General features: G+C 48.3%; 2 protein-coding genes across 3 annotated transcripts; one reads left to right on the forward strand and one right to left on the reverse strand.

The window, feature by feature from the left end:
- Window positions 1-715: 715 nt before the first annotated feature.
- On the reverse strand, window positions 716-3,469 carry orc4 (origin recognition complex, subunit 4). Its single transcript, XM_085929652.1, has 13 exons — window positions 3,286-3,469; window positions 3,133-3,209; window positions 2,956-3,046; window positions 2,800-2,875; window positions 2,646-2,731; window positions 2,465-2,513; window positions 2,249-2,400; window positions 1,988-2,161; window positions 1,821-1,907; window positions 1,632-1,740; window positions 1,459-1,554; window positions 1,333-1,400; window positions 716-1,261 (listed from the first exon to the last, which is right to left on the reverse strand). The coding sequence occupies exons 1-13, from the start codon at window positions 3,361-3,363 to the stop codon at window positions 1,079-1,081; spliced, it is 1,326 nt and encodes a 441-aa protein (XP_085785778.1). The 5' UTR covers window positions 3,364-3,469; the 3' UTR covers window positions 716-1,078.
- An 830-nt stretch (window positions 3,470-4,299) lies between these two features.
- Window positions 4,300-15,064, forward strand: mbd5 (methyl-CpG binding domain protein 5). 2 transcript variants are annotated; one of them, XM_085929618.1, is made up of 11 exons: window positions 4,300-4,452; window positions 6,465-6,695; window positions 6,762-6,976; window positions 7,962-8,064; window positions 8,295-8,466; window positions 8,548-10,815; window positions 12,526-12,695; window positions 12,778-13,812; window positions 13,890-13,963; window positions 14,033-14,111; window positions 14,185-15,064. In XM_085929618.1, exons 3-11 carry the CDS (start codon window positions 6,867-6,869, stop codon window positions 14,245-14,247), a joined length of 4,074 nt encoding a protein of 1,357 aa, XP_085785744.1. In that variant the 5' UTR covers window positions 4,300-4,452; window positions 6,465-6,695; window positions 6,762-6,866; the 3' UTR covers window positions 14,248-15,064. The 2 variants fall into 2 exon arrangements, with proteins under 2 accessions (XP_085785744.1, XP_085785753.1); XM_085929627.1 differs by having other exon boundaries at window positions 14,036-14,111.
- Window positions 15,065-16,211: the final 1,147 nt, after the last annotated feature.

Consider the following 16,211-nt stretch of genomic DNA (forward strand, 5'->3'; position numbering starts at 1 on the left):
GATGTGATCATGAAATCATCTGCTCTTGGTGTTTCATTCCACCGCCGCGACTTTCTGCTTGACCCTGCTGTTGTTAAGAATTCTAGAGGAAGCATTGATCTCCAATGACCTCATTACCAAGACTGTGATGGTTTGGTTGCCAGGTCAGAAGTTTCTTTAAAAAAGAAAGAAAAAAAAATAAATAAGGAAAAACACTACAAGTTTATGACCCCCACTATTGCTAAGGTTCACTTAAATTCAGCGCTGATCAAAGACATGGAGTCTCTTGGGGAGAACACACAAAAAGAAAACTTTTTCTCTTGGTCATGGAAAATGTGTGTATTCGTGCCGGTGGCAAAAGTCATCTCCAACTTTAGATTCATCCTGGAGACGAAACTGATCTGTGATCAGCGCTGTAATTTATGTCAGCCGGTGGAGGTTTTTAATCCGTTGAAGTGATCCACGTGATGTAAATAAATGTTTCTAGATTGTGAAATTTGATGTTTGGCTTTTTTTTTTTTCTCCCCTTGCACGCTCACATGTTTAAAATATAATTTTTGTGACACTTATCTTTCCGCAGAGCCAATGATGTGAGATCCTCCATTACCTGTTTCTAATAATTTGACTTAAATGTTGCCAAATGATGTGTCCAAATTATTCAAAAACAGCCCCACGAACATGATACAATTCAATGAATTATATATTTATTTTATAAATATTAAAAAAAAATTGTCATTTCAAAATTAGAAAACCAGATGGTTAGCATTAGCATGATAGTCCTTTCTGCCGAGTAGTGTTCTTCACTTTTTCTTCCTCGAGCCTTCTAAAAAGGTTTTATAAAGAGCATAATTAACACGATATATTTTTTATTATTTAATCACTGGAATAATACAAAATTGTGCCAAAAGATGCTGATTTTAAATGTTATATTTGATATACAAGTTTATCATCAAGAGGGAGGGGTGGGGGCAATTCTACTTGTAACTGTTGCTGTATTTTGGCATTGAGGGTTTGGGGAAGTAATGAATCCTTATTGACCCTTTCAGAGCAGTTTAAAAAAAAAAAAAAATACTTTTATTATTGTAGAAAATAGTAAATCCTAAGCAAAGGCAGACATGCCCCACTGTTTGATATCTGTGGGACATTGCGGATATTTGTGCAGGGCCTCAATGATCTGACTGCTGTCCAGCATGAGTTTCATCAACTCGTATTCCCGCTGCGTTTTGGTCGAAGATCCGTCCACAGGTCGGATCAACTCCAGTTGTTGCAGGTGCTCGAAGGCCTGTGAGAGCAAAAAAAAAAAAACTGAAAATGCTTTTCCGGTTGAAAGAAGCTTAAAAGTTTGTCCGCCACCTTGATGACAACAGGCTGCTCAAAGTTGTACATGGAGTTGGACTTTCTCTGGAGGAACTTCTTAAACTCTGAAAATGGAAATGGGTCAAAAAGATGACATCCCCGTAGCATGTTAATTGCACGTACCGTTGTAAACCATCTGGAAGTTGAAGGGCTCTCCTCCGTAGACGTCGTTGAGGTGTTTCATGGAAATGACCAGGCACAGCTCCAGGATGGAAAGACCTGAAAGAATGCAGAATGTGCAGTGAACCTGTGTGGACCAAAGGGTCCGACTCCAAGCATTCTGTCGTGTATTTCACCATGAAGCATATTGGACGTGGAATCGCTGAAGCACATTCTGCTGGCTTCCAGTACGTCGGCAGGCTTGATGTTGGGATGTACTGGAGAGATGCGACTCAAGCACAACATCTGGAAGGAAAAGATAGTCACTCATTCATCTTGGAGAAGACATGTTGGAGGATCTGGTGCTTGAGTGACCATTTCCTCACCAGTAGCATGTGCAAAGAGCGAAAGTCTTTACTGAAGTTAAAATGTCTCCGTAAAATCTCCTCCACTGATTTGTCTTCACAAAGACTCTGGAGAAAAAAAAAAAAAAAGACACAAGCGCGGTTACGAGACTAATTTTGTCAGAGTCGCCGCCGTCCGTTGTCCTTGCCTGCACGCTGCCGTTCCAGTCTTTAGCAAAGCTCCTGTCGGGAAAGTCGTCTGGTAGGCTGAGCTGGGATGCGACTCGCTCAAGGTACTGAGAGAAGCTCAGGTGGCTCAGCATGTGGATCTGACGATGGGAAAAGCGCGATTTCACTCGCTTCTCCAGCAACTCCAGGACATCCTGCGAAGCGCCACAAACACCTCCGCTCCTTCAATGGACTGACCCGGTTTTGATCAAAACCAGACCAAATCAATCCATGCAACTGACCAGCCTGCAGGTGAGCCCGACCACGGCGACCGGCGCCTGGGCCGACTGGGACACATCCAACAAATTGTAGAGCAGAGTTTGGTTCTTGTGGTGAGCAAAGAGATCAAACTCATCCAGGACGAACAAGATTGGACGAGTACTACTGCGGTCCCCTGAGTACAAACTCGTGTCAGAACCAAAATGGAGAAAACAACTCCACGGATTTCTAAATCTGACCTTTCTTGAGTGCCTCTAGCAGGAAGACCAAGTTTTCCGCAAAGCTCCCCTGGAATACATTATTTGGGAAGTGTGTATCAGCTCTTCTCATTAATTGGTACTCAATTTAGAACAATTGACTTCAACAATTTAGAACATTGATTTTTTTTTTTTTTTTAAAGTGAATTGTGGCGATACTTACAAATACTTTGTCGCCGACAACATTTTCCAGGTTGAGTTGTCGTGTTATTTCTTTCAGGGCTATTCGATCGTCGGTCTGCAGGAGGCCTGAGCGAATGAACAAAAGATGCGTCGAACTGGATTGCAACGTGGAAGAGCACACTGGGATGACATACCGTTGAGATGGACCTGCAGGAGGTTCTTCTCTACTTCCTTTTCCTGCAGCAGCTCTCTTAACACGCACTTGAGGAGCTGCGGACAGAAGGACAGTGGACGAGATTGCACCACGCTGAGATGAAAGAACCGCATTGATGATGTTTAGGTGATCTGACCACAGTTTTCCCGGATCCCCTGGGACCTATGATGAGCGCAGAGTTGCTTTCCCCGTGGATGGCGGTTCGCTGGAGCAACCCCAGTAAGTGTCTGACGGGAAAATAGAAATCCGCTGTGAGTAAATACTTTCCAGATGCATTGCGCAAAACAACGCTCCGGACTCAGAGCTTGCTTACTTGTGTTGAGCCTCTGATGCCTCGAGCGTGCTGGGAAGCTGATTGTGGCAAAATCGCTCTCTCAGACATTTGTGAAGCTGTCATTGAAAAAAAAAAAGAGTCAGTCGCTTATGCAACAAATCAGGAATCATACTAGAAAGAAAGTTAATAAACCTGTGTGATACATTCGCTGATTGGCTTCAAACATCCGAGTTCGGTCACGTTTATCCTTTCTAACCTAACTCGTATCATGTTGACACATTCACACTGCTTTACCCCCAAATCAGTCGATAAATCTCGAATCCTAAACAATCCCGAATGTCGCAGAGTGAAAACAAACCTTCGCGGCAAAAAAAAAAAAAAAAAAAAAAAGACGTCCCTGTACTTCCGTCGAGTTACTGCAGTTCCGTTGTTGTCGTCGCTGATTGGCTGCGAATACTCACTCTGACATCTTGCCGCCCATTTAAAAATATAACACAGAAATAAAAGTTGTACCATAAATACATATGAAGAACTTCCCAGGATTACCACAAAATAAGCATGAATTCCTTTTGGTACGTTATCATGAGATCAACATTTCGTTTTGCTTATCATGAGAGCTATATAATTTTGCTTAATGTCCACACGAGGGCGCTGTGATAAATGCTTTCGACTACAAGAAACCAACACCACATGTAGTTCTCATAATGTCCACACGATGGCGCAAATCAACCCTACTGAAATAAGGGATTGGGGTCACCAACCTTTTTGTAGCAGAGAGCAACTTCTGTTCTTGGGTACTGATTCATGTAAATGTTTGATACACAGCCAGCGTTATTAATAACATCTCATCTATGTGACAAATTTCATCATAACAATTTTTTAAAAAATGAAAGAGAGCAACAGTTTAATTTTTTAGGTATATATTTATTCATGTATTTATTAATTCAAATTTCTGACTGTTTGCCTTTGCAAAAGGCCAGTGTGGATCTTTGGGGGCTGGTGCTGTCACAAACATTAATATTCACAATGACACCATAAAAGAACAGCCATCAACAACAACAGCAATATGATATAATAATAATAATAATAATAACACTCGATTAAAAACTGTTACCCCAGTTAATACAAATATTATTAGCTCCATGAGATCATTTTAAGTGTAGTTTTATGTTTATTTGTATTATTTCGAGGAAGGCTGGCTATTCATGTCAGACAGATAGCAAAGAGCGTGTTGGGCCTTTGGGGGAGCATCAGCTCTCCTGTGTGCTGGCTGTCGCCAACACGCATGCGCAGTCGGGCTCTCCATCATTTCCAATATCCCAGTGTAGGAGAAGCAGCAGAGGCAGATAGAACTAATGGGTAGGTAGGTTTCCTTTTCTCCCCCCCCCCCCCCCCCCCCCCCTAAAGATCTGAAAGAGCCCTCGCATGGACTATTCGCCGTTCTATCGCCAATGTGCATTCACTGTGGTACTCGGGTAAGAAAAGAGTGTTACGCGGAAATTGGACGAGAGCATTAAAAGCGTTGGAGCTAAAAGAGTCTCCTGTGTGTCTGCAGACGCAAAGGCTTTGCATGGCTAGCTAACGCTAGCTAGTCGGGCCTAGCCGTGGCCTTGCGTTGGCCCCTTGGCTCGAAAGCCGTCGAGGGCCAGACTACGCTCCACTTCGACATTTTCGCGTCGGAATAAAACACTGGCGTCCCCCCTGTTGGAGCCCGGTTACGGCTCTCCCAAGGGAAGCGTCGTGGACGGTGTCCAGTCTGGTCGCGGTGCCTTTTGGTTTCAACGAGTAGTCGTTGGCTAACTAACGGTAGCCAGACAACTGACGCTTGGCATGCTAACCTCCAGCTAGTCGAGTAAGTGACCACTGCATCGCAGACGAGCCCGCTCGGGTTTTGTTGACACCGTCACTCGTTCGTTCCTCCTGATCGTAGGCTGAACGGATCACTGTACCCGAAGGCTGTTCGGAGAACCAGAAGCTCTGCTTGTGTTGTTAATGGCAACACTTGGCTGGCTAATGCTAAACTGCTAAGTGAGAACCTTTTGGTCCCGATTGGTGGTTAACGAAAGATTATTTGGCGTCGTTCACCTGCCGTAGGAGAGTTGATTCCGAAACTGTCGTGTTTGCAGCCAAATATAAAGTGAGCTATGATGCTCGCCTCGTCACCTGGCTTGCTCCGATCACTTGTCAAGATGATGAGCGTCTGTCTCACTGACAACATTGAACCAATCGACGCACTTTTGACTATGCTTGCTATTGGAACTATTGAATATTTCCACTAATCACTACTGAAAATTCCAGAAGGCAATTAAGTGAGAAAAACATGTGTTAAAGACTAATAATGCATACACAAGAGAAACTAAGAGATGTTTTATTTATTTTTTGCTAATCAGCAGTTTTTTGTATTTACAAATCGTTGCTTTCGCATGGCCATGCTTCAGGCTGTTACTATCACGTTTGGTAACCGCCTAATTTTGCATTCTCGAGCAATTTGTTCAGCTAAGTCTGCAATGATTTGCTTAAAATGATGAGAAATATAATTTGCAATACTATCATGAAATAAAATTACAACACGAGAATTTCTGTATGAAGTCACATTGTAGTCACTTGTCACCATTGTAAAAAAAACTAGGCACAAATTTCAAGATTAGTCATAATTAACTAACGTCATGCGAGTAAGGTACGTTAAAGTTGATCTAGTATTGGTTTGTGTAGCATTAATTTTTACTTTCCCTCAAGTCTTTGCTCCATTTGGGGGGGGTTTGGTGATAATGTTGCTCTTGTAGTGTGCCTGGGCCGATTTATAACACGTAATCATTACATTTATGGCATTTTATGTACGAACAAATAAATGATTCCTTGAGGCAGCCAAAATTCTCTGATGTCTTTTTTTTTTTTTTTGAGGGTGTAAGGGTACTGCAAATGTTTTCACCCTTATTTTTGAGTCTGAGGTGCCCAGCTCTTGGAGGCCATAATATTCCAAACTGGAAGAGTACAATTCAGAAAGTTGTGGTTTCTAGCAAAACCATTTCTGACTGGTTTTCTTCATTGAAAGCTTCAAATGAGAATTTGAACGCGGTGGTGCTTCTTCTGATCGATGGCTGCCACGCATACTGCTTCACCCCCCTCCCCTCCACCCCCTTTCCGTAGTTGTATTGCTGGCTTTGCTGCCAGCCAGCCACTCCAGTTATGAGTCAGCAGCAGCAATGCTTGCAAGGATGCTTTGTCACTGGCAGACTCAAATACGCAGCAGGCAGAAAACAGCCAATGCAAAGTGTCTGTTTCCCCCCCCCCCCCCCCCAACGAGATATTTTATTTCAAAACGTGATGTTTTCTCCCTGTCTAATTGCTGTACACTTGTTTGACCCGTACAGGAAGCGTGGGAATATCACCACCCAGCTGCGTCTGGGAAACATGTTGAATTCACCCCGCTTGTTCATCTGACACAAAGGACAAATGGTAGCAAAAAGTTAAGCCGAAGGTGTGCGCGTGTGGAGCGCACCCGTTCCCGACCCTCTTCCTGAGTGGGATGGCTCTGAACGACGAGAGGCAGTAATGGAGCTCTGTGTGGCAATCAGCACCGCGGCCATGAAGCAACTAAAAGGGTAGGGTCAACCTACCCGATCGTTCCCACCCTGCCCCGCCCCACCCTCAAGAGTGCTATTCCGTAGCCGCCCTGCCGACTGTTGGAAGACGAAGATGGCGTGCGTCGTAGAGACTCCGCTGGATGTCTGACAGAAGTAGCGGTGAGGTGTGAGCGCAAATCCACTTGAGCAATGAATGGCGGAAAGGACTGTGAGGCGGGCGAGGAGAGGCAGGCCGTCCCTGTCCAAGTCCCCATCGGCTGGCAGCGCGTGAGGGAGCACAGTGGCATCTTGTATGTCAGGTAGGAGACGCTCACGGCTTCTGGGCAAATTGGACACGTCAGCATGTAAATTTGCTTTTAGAAAGACATCTGTTTTTTTGTGTGTTTTTTTTTAAGGTCCTGTTACTTGATTGGTGTGATGATATAATACATAATTAGTGTAATTAATTGTTATAATAATGTAGAAATTTAATTAAATATATATTTTTTAAATACAGGGTCTTTTTAGGTCTTGGTAATTGGTGTGATGATAAAATTCATAATTAGTGTCATTAATTATAATAATGAAGAAAAAAAACTTAAAATAAAATATATAAATAAAAATGTGTAAAAATAATATACATAAGTAATAATAATAATGTACATGAGTAATTAAAAAAAAATGTAAATAAGGATTACCTGCCCCGAATTTCAGTATCTAAATGAATCCGCTTTTGTTACGTCTTTTTTTTTTTTTTTTTTTTTTATCCATGTTTTGGTGAGGTTCAGGGTGGCTGTGGGGGTTGTTTGGAATTTGGAAATTGCACATCTTTTGAGTTTTGACCACATTTGAAAGCAGTCCTAATCCACCCAGATGGCACACGGCCCGATGGTGTCGGGTTGTGTCTTCTCGAACGCACACTCTGCGCTCATCACAATGAGCGCAACAGTTGGTCAAGTGTCAAGTTTATTTTTAGTATTGGAAAGAATCCCGCCGACGTCTTTGACCGTGGCCTAAAACTGTCACCGTGCGCATGCACACAATCGCTCGGAATGTTTTTTTTTGTGTTTTTTTTAAACGTTGCGTAAGAAATCTTCAAATCACAGCCCAACTCGTTTTGAGTTAATGTGACTCATCACTTCATTCAGATGCACAAATTCAAACAAGGACAATCTCACACGGGTTGCTCTTTTAGTGCTTATGCCAAGTTGTGTGTAGAAGTAGAAAACATTCTCTTCAGTTTTCTGCACCGACACCTTGAGTGGCGTGTCCTGAATCTGACTTCTCCGTCTTTTCTGTGTGCAGTCCCAGTGGCTCTGTGCTCTCCAGTTTGGATCAGGTGAAGAACTACCTTCTGACAGACGGGACCTGCAAATGTGGTCTGGAATGCCCGCTCGTCCTCCACAAGGTAGCAAACTCGCAACCTCTTCTTCCACATTCAATTAAAAACATGCATATAAAAGTAAAATGTCTCATGACATCTTTTACGTCGTGTCATCGTCAAATCAAATTTCTGATGCTTGAATGTGAAAATTGTCATCCGTCCCATCATTCTTTGTTTCCCGCAACTCGACACAAAACTATCACAGCTGTGAAATCTTACTCCGTCATAATCAGATGTATCGATTGATTCCTCAGGTGTTCAACTTTGACCCGGGGGCCATGGTCAAGCAGAGGACAGCGGAGGACGTCAAGTCGGACGAGGACGTCACCAAGCTGTGTATTCACAAGAGGAAACTTCTGGCTGTGGCTACGCTGCACAAGAGCATGGAGAGTCACCCTCCTCTCACTCTGAGCGGCCCCGTCAGAGGTACACGCGTACCTCTTCAACGTGCCCGAGGGAAGACGCAGGAGCGGCTTCAAACTGAACCGTGCTATGTTTGGCCTCAAGGTACGCCGGCGGCGTCGCATTCCGCGAGTCATCGAGCAATAAGGACGGTAGCCCACGATGTCCTGGCCAACGCCGCCGGGCCAGACTGCAAGAATCCTTACAAGATGGCGATGGCGGCCGGCCACCAGCAGCAGATGTTTCCACCTCAGGAGATGGGCGCAGGGCAGCAGGCGGAGCTCTGCGCCGGCTACTCCAGGCCGCAGAGGTTGCCCGGCGGCGACCCGGGCCCCAAATCCCCTTACCGGCTCGGCTACGGAGGCATGTTGAGCCCACCCATCTCCGGCACCAAACATTGCGGAGATGGCTCGCAGTCGCCCCGCGCGGACACGCTGGCTAGCCCGGAGGCCTTTCAAAGAAGCAGTTCTTGCGCCTTTCCTGGCACCGGCAGTCCCAGCTCGGCTTCCATCCACGGCAATTCCAGAACGCCTCTTTCCCCACCGAGCATAATGCTCCACGGCTCCCCTGCGAGCCAAGCAGCCTGTGCCATGGCGAGAAGGACTAGCACGCCGCTCTCGCCCACAGCCACTGCCAAAAGCCCCGTCATGAACAATATGCCCCGCGGGAACCTCCCCTATGCCATGGACGTGCCCGCCGCAGCCTTCCACCATAAAGCGCATGCCGTACCGCCACCTCCGCCTCCTCCCTCTGTGCCACCCTCCTGCGTCCTGCAAAAGAGGCAGTTGACGTCCGAAAAAGACCCCTTGGGTATCCTGGACCCGATCCCCAGCAAGCCTCCTAGCCAGCCCCCAGCCAATGCCCCAAACTTCCAGCCTAACATCCACACTCAGGTATCAATGATGAATGTAAACATCCCCCCTCCTGCCATTGTCCCTTTGCCAAGTAACTTACCTTTGCCCACGGTCAAACCCGGGCCCGTGGGTCACGGCGGCCAAATTCCGAGGACTCAACAGAGCGCTCCGGCTTCGTCCGTGCCGCCGTCCCCGGTCACCTCCCCGGTTCACATGACGGGATCGGCCCTGGGGCGAGCGGAAGCTTCGCCTCATCGCTCGCGCTCGTCGTCAACCTCCTCCGAGCACGGGAACTTTGCCGTGCCGTCGGGGCATCAGGCCGCATGCGGCGCCTTGAAGGTCCCCCCTCGGTCCCCTAGATCGGCCATGGGCTCTCCCAGGCCGGCTATGCCCCCCAGCCCTTCCGGCAACAGGAATGACTCCATCCATCAGTACCGAGATCCCCAGCTGCTTGGCGCTCTTCAGCACAACGCCGCCACCACGTACTCGCCCACCTCCTCCTCTTCCTCCTTGCCCTCTCCTAGCGCTTCCCAGAAGGGCCAGGCAGGACTGCTGAGGATGCCCCTCAACCAGATTCTCAACCAACAGAATGCTGCCTCCTTCCCAGCCAGCAGTCTCCTGTCAGCAGCAGCCAAAGCACAGCTAGCACATCAAAACAAACACGGCACTACCGGTGCGGCGGCTGCTCTCGCGGGCGGCGGGGCCAACGGAGGCGGCGGGCACCCCGGCTCCACCGGCGCTCATCCCGGCCTGGAAGGACACAGCACTTTAAACTCCATGCTCCCGCCAAACTTCACCATGCTGCTCAACTGCCCCGAGGGTCAGAGCGGTCGAGCGGCTCTCCGAGACAAGCTGATGGCTCAGCAGAGGGACCCCGTACGCAAACGAAGGCAACCGTCGGGCAACGCCTCGGTCAACCACGACGGCAACGTGGGCTACGGCACGCTCAGCAAAGCTAGCATGGGAGGGCCGCAGATGGCAGCAGAGCAGGCGCGAAAGGCCGGTCGTCTCGGAAACCTCCCACCCAACGCCTCCATGGCCCAACTCCTCCAGTCCATGAGCAGCCAGAGCTCCCACAACATGGGCCACCACCCCGGCCTCAGCCCAGGACCGTCTCCTCAAGGAGCCGCTCAGCTCCACTACAACGATTCCACGGCCAAGGTCCCCCAGCAGAACGTCATGGGCCAGCAGAGGCTTCGGGTCCAAGTGGACGGCATGCAGAATTGTCCCGGCATGGACGCCGCGGGAGGTCACTTGGGCTCGCGGCCGGGTCAGTTTCCCGACATGATGTCCCAGATGAAGGCCGCCGCCTCAATTAACTGCGGGCCACGGGGTCCCACCGGTGGACTCAAAGCCCCCGACGGCACGCCGCTCGGACGCCCGCACACCAATCCCCCGCCGTTATCCCATTCCGGGCCTCACCCCTCGCAGCACAACCTCCATCATAGCGTAGGACAGACTAACATGGCGGTAATGGCGACTGGAGATGGAAGTTGTACAAAGAACATGTCTGACACAGGTGAGAAACAACAATCGCAAGCGTTGATATTTTATCGCAACACGCCTGCCTTGATTTCATCTTACGTAACTGTGTCTCTGCATCCCCAAGAACAGTTTTGAGACTTTGAGTCAGGATCAACCAAAAAAGATTTAGCTGTGTCATTCAGGCTGCGGCTGAGCTAATGAGTAGGCCAAATGTCACCGGGGGGCTAATCGTCACTCAGTCCGGGTTTCTCCTCGTTGATATCCGTTTGCTTGTTGACCAAGAAACAGATGGAAACAAGAGCTGCATCATGCTTTAAGCAAAATGGCCCGGATAGGCCATTCTATAGAGCTTCTCATGGCTGGTCGCTATAGCAACGACAGACCCTGAATACAGAGGAGAGTAAAATCCTTGACGAGGCTTTATGCGTCACGTATGACATTGTGTGCGCGGCTCTGATCATTTGTATTGAATCTGGATTGGTGTTTTTTTTTTCTTTTTTTTTTTTCTTGTGATCACTGCAGGACTTTGCTGCTGGCCACCTATTCTTAGTTTTTCCAGTCAAGTCATTAAAGTCCAGATGATCTTTTTTCGATATCATAAATGAAGGTGTGGGATGTGAAAGGCTGATGACTAGCGCACTGCAAAACACCTCTATACTATTAATAAACTGATAAATTGATATCTTAGATTTAGCCCCTTTTATACATCAAGGGTGAAAGCCGTTTGATTTATTCTTCACGAACACTTTTTTTTTTTTAAAGCAACACACTGCATGATGGAATTAAATTGGCGGATGCAACAAAGTAGCCGGTTAAAGAAATTTGCTTTTTAGCTTTAGCCTGTGTAGCCATCTGTCTTGAATGCTAGCTGGTGTGCTCCGATTCCCGCCCCCCAAACAAATACCCCAAAGAAGTGGGGGTTCACAATGAATGTTGTAACCCCCCCCCCCCAACCGCAGACACCCCACCACCGTGCTGACCAGCTCACATCCCCCAGCAGTCTCAAATGCACCGCCTGACCCTCGGCACCTCCCCCTCCCCACAATCCAAACTCCCCCGACAAGCTTCCTGGCAGCGGACGGCACCACCAATCATCACTGGGTTCCCATGGTAACATCCCTCGGCAACAGCCGTCACTATATCGAAGGGGGAAGGGGGTCGGCCGTGTCGCTGCTCTTAGCGTCGTCGGGAAGGAAGAAAAGAGGCGGGGGGGGGGGGGAAGGAAAAAAAAATGAACACACAGCTGCCCTTCAGCTACACATGATGGTACCAGCTGCTCTTGCCACCGCACGCACATACATACGCACACACGCTTGTCTCCTCGGGCTTTGTCTCGGTAACACTGCTGCTCCGTCGGGTTCATTTATATATGCGGCATGCATCAAGAAACACCCCCCCCCTCCCCCCCTTCACACATACCAGTTGTATTGCTCGACTTAGCCGCCGCTTATATCTGTGCTCCCCCCCCAAAGGATGTGATTTGCAACTTTCACCTTAAAGCAGGACTTCTGCTCTTCAACTGGATCTTCTCACTGGCCCGTTTGGTCTCATTTTCCCTATGCGGTTCACACGCTGATTCTCCAATCAACCAAGTTTCAATATTTGATTGAGTTGGTTATGTCAGATGAAACAAAATGATCATCAAACGCACATCTATTGTGTTTAAGTTGAATATTATACTCCCCCCCCCCCCCCCCCCCCCCGCGTGTCTAACGTGTGCTCCTTGGTCTCTGTTCCTCTGCAGGAAGCCCGTCTCCCCTCGGCCCGCAGCCTCACGTCAACCGAGGACGGCTGTACATGCAGCAGGGCGGGGCCTACCAGACTCAGCAGCACTTCTCCGACAACAACCCGCCTTACGCAGACGGCGGCAATGCCAACCTTGACTCCGTGGGTTGCCGCTATCAGATGTACCAGGTGAGAAGATCGGATTGCGTTTGAGGTCTGCGCCGCTTCGGACGTGCGATTTCACAATGTGGTCCTTTTTGTGCTTTGGCAGCAGGGGATGATGGCGCACCCGCAGTTTAGCGAGGGGCAGCCGCGCCAGAGCGAATGCTTACCGGCCGGAGCCCCCGGCAGAGGCTCGGAGTCCGTGGACGCCATCTACAGGGCTGTGGTGGATGCCGCCAGTAAGGGGATGCCGGTAACCATCACCACCGCGACGATGAGCGGGAGCACACAGGCCAGCCCCGTGCCTGCCCTCAGCGCCATGAGTGCCTTCACCGCCTCCATCGGGGAACCCGGCAAGCTCCCCCACGGGGTCGGTGCGCCGGTGCACGGGGAAGGGGAGGTTTTGTCGCAGCAGGCCAGAAGCCGGCAGCTCAGGCCGGCGGAAGGCCAAAAGAACGCCGACGCGGGCAAGAGCACCCCGGAGGCCAACGACTACTTCCGCGGAACTCCGAGGGGACAGTGGGACGGCGGCGGTTGGGGTGCAGAAGAGTTCCTGGAGTGCTCCACGCAGGTGAGGAGCAGCCCCCGCATGGAGCGAGCCGCCCCGCCCTGCGCCACCAATGGCTCCAACGACCACAGCGTGGCCTTGTCTCACGGCAAGACCTACTTGGACGACGGCTACCGCTTCAGCAACTGCAGCCGGACACCCGCTAACTACAAGGAGCGTCTGGAGCAGACGGTGGAACGTTGCGCTCACATGAACGGCTCCGCCCCGCTCTTCAGCAGCCGGGGCTACGCAGACCTGCTGGGAGCCCCTCGGCAGGACTCGGCGGCCGACGACCAGTCTCCCGGCTCGTCCACGAGCCTCGAGGGCCCGCTAGCCGGCGCCAAAGACTACGGCCACTACAACGGCCACTTGAACGGGACGACGCCCAGCCCCTCGGACACCAAGAGCCTGAGCAGCGAGGAAGACCTGCGGCAGCCCGACTCGCCTTCCTCGGAGCTGCTCCATTACCGCTCCGGGAGCTTCAATATGGGAGAGCTGGTGTGGGGCCAGCTGAAGGGCTTCCCCCCCTGGCCGGCCAAGCTGGCGGGGGACGAACAGTTCCACGGTGCTCCCCTGCAACTGCGAGATCAAGCCAAGGTGAGTCGAAATGACGAGCGTAACGCCAATGTCTTCCCGCAGGACAAACAATGACCTTTTATCTCGTGTCCGCCCAGGTTGAGCCAGACAAGCTCAAAACTTTAACGCACGATTTGGAGGCACTCGACCGAGCCGCCAAAAGAGGCTTGAAGTAAGCAAACGCCGTCGTCGAACGCGTCCCGCTTGGCCAAATTTCAATACGGTGAATGTTTTTCTTTAGCAGGCCGGGCAAGCTGAATAATCACTTGGAAGCTGCTATCCACGAGGCCATGAGCGAGCTGGACAAAATGTCGGGCACGGTGAGTCCGCCGACCCCCTACAACCACCCCACCCCCGCCCCGAGTTTCTCATTCTCGCTCTCCCCGCCGCCAGATCCCATCAAGAGATCGACAGGTGAAGATGCCCAAACCCAAAAGGAGGAAGATCTCCAGATAGCAATGAATGTGTCCTCCTCCTCCTCGCTGCCATCTGAGCTGTCCCAGGTGCTACACGTTGACGCCACGTCTTCACTTGACTTGCTGACTTTTGAGGTGCTGGAACGTCCAATCACCGTTTTTACTCCAGTAAAAAAAAAAAAAGAAAAAAAAAATAGAATGAACCATCAAAAAAGGTTGCAATTTGTCTACAGCTTTCTTGAAGTACAGTAACTATTTTTTTCTAGTATAAGACATTAAAAAGAGAGAGAGAGAGAGAGAGAGAGAAAAAAAAAAAGCTCGAAGCATTACCTTACATATTTAAGACAAATAGACAGTCCAAATATTTCTGATACATTTTCATGATGTAAATAGGTAATCCCGAAATGTCCTCTTATTAAGAAATGTATGTAAATATTGTAAGATGTAATGTACAAGCGTACCTAATGCACATTTTATCTTTTGTTGTACAAAAACAAAGCAGAAGTGTACCAATGTCTTGGTTTCTATCCCCTCGCGCGACATCAATACACAAAACGGCTTTTATACGACAAGTACTACGACCGTCGCATTGAGTTGCTTTTTGTACACCGGCCGTGGACAACGTTCTGTTACTTCATACCTGAAAGTGTTCATGAGAAGAAGAAGAAGACGAAAAAAAATGACAGAATGAACTTTACCAGCAGAAAGTATTCCGCCTTTCCACGAGCGCCAATGTTGCTAAATCTTCTTCACAAAGCAGAATCATCATCATCGTCGTGGTGACCTTTCTTGCACTTCCGCAGTTTCATGACTTGAAAATTTGGGCAATTCTTTCCGAGTGATTTTTCTCAACTACAGATTGATTCTTTTTATTTTTGTGGATTATTGCGTGTTGTCCAAACTCCTTGGAATGTCATTGTCACCCCCCCCTCCTCCTCCACCCCACCCCAACATTAACAATGATCAAAATTAACACTCGAGGGGTGAGATGATATTCTCCCATTTTTTGGGGCCTTGTATTTCGTTCTCATCAGTTTGCTTGTTGTAAATTATTCCTGTACAGTTTTTCATATTTATTTTAAGCTTTACAAATACCCTAGATGGCAATAACACTACCGAGAGTTCAAAACTCAAGCCTTATCTGTGTATATGTATGTTTTGTTTGACTCAACTGCAAATTCATTCATGAGGTCCCCTGTTTTATTTAAGAAGTGATCTTAACAGACTGTCAACCATTCTACTTGTTTGTGTTCCATAATGTTTTATTTATAAAAATGCTTATGTGCGAGAGAGAGAGAAAGAGGATGCTGTCTATGTTTCAAATAAATGTCATTTTACACTACTTCGAGCTCCCAAGTTAGACGTCACGGCTTGTTCGGTCACAACGAGCTGAAATCAGCACGAAATGAAAAAAATAAATACAAGTGCAATAAAGCAATGAGACAAGAAGATCAAAAGTTGGCCGATTACCGTCTTGCCACTTTTTGGCGCGCTTACGTTCGAGGATGTCGTTTTGTCGCTACTTGTTCAGTGTGATTAAAAAGCAAAGATGTTCATGTTCCTTCTCGAACAAGCCTCGAGATCCGACTGAATGACCGACCGCAGACAAACGCAAGCTTTGAGGAAGAGTCGGCGGCAGCAACAAAATACAAACGGCGCAGTGGCGAAAATGAGCCAACGCGTTGGCGAAAGTTCATTCTGTCTCCCCGTTTGCGTTGTTGACATTCAGGCGGAGCTACTTTTGCCTCTTGTTTGGCTTTGAATAATCATCTCCCACCCTCCTATTGTCAGTATTTGATTTTGTTTTTCAACCTGGCAATATCTTGCCTCACTAATATATACTTAACAGATGAGATTTGTGTGAAGTGTGCACTGAATTGCTCAAGTTTTTTTTTTTCTGCATTCATGTGGCATATTTATACAGTGTCGTTTGTCAGCGTCCATTGTTTTGATATTGTTTGGACTTTTTAAATTTTTTTAATGGTTTGATGTACGAAGCATTTT

Source organism: Syngnathus leptorhynchus, chromosome 1 (assembly GCF_054491065.1).
Source record: "Syngnathus leptorhynchus isolate UIUO chromosome 1, UIUO_Slep, whole genome shotgun sequence".
Lineage (NCBI taxonomy): Eukaryota > Metazoa > Chordata > Actinopteri > Syngnathiformes > Syngnathidae > Syngnathus > Syngnathus leptorhynchus.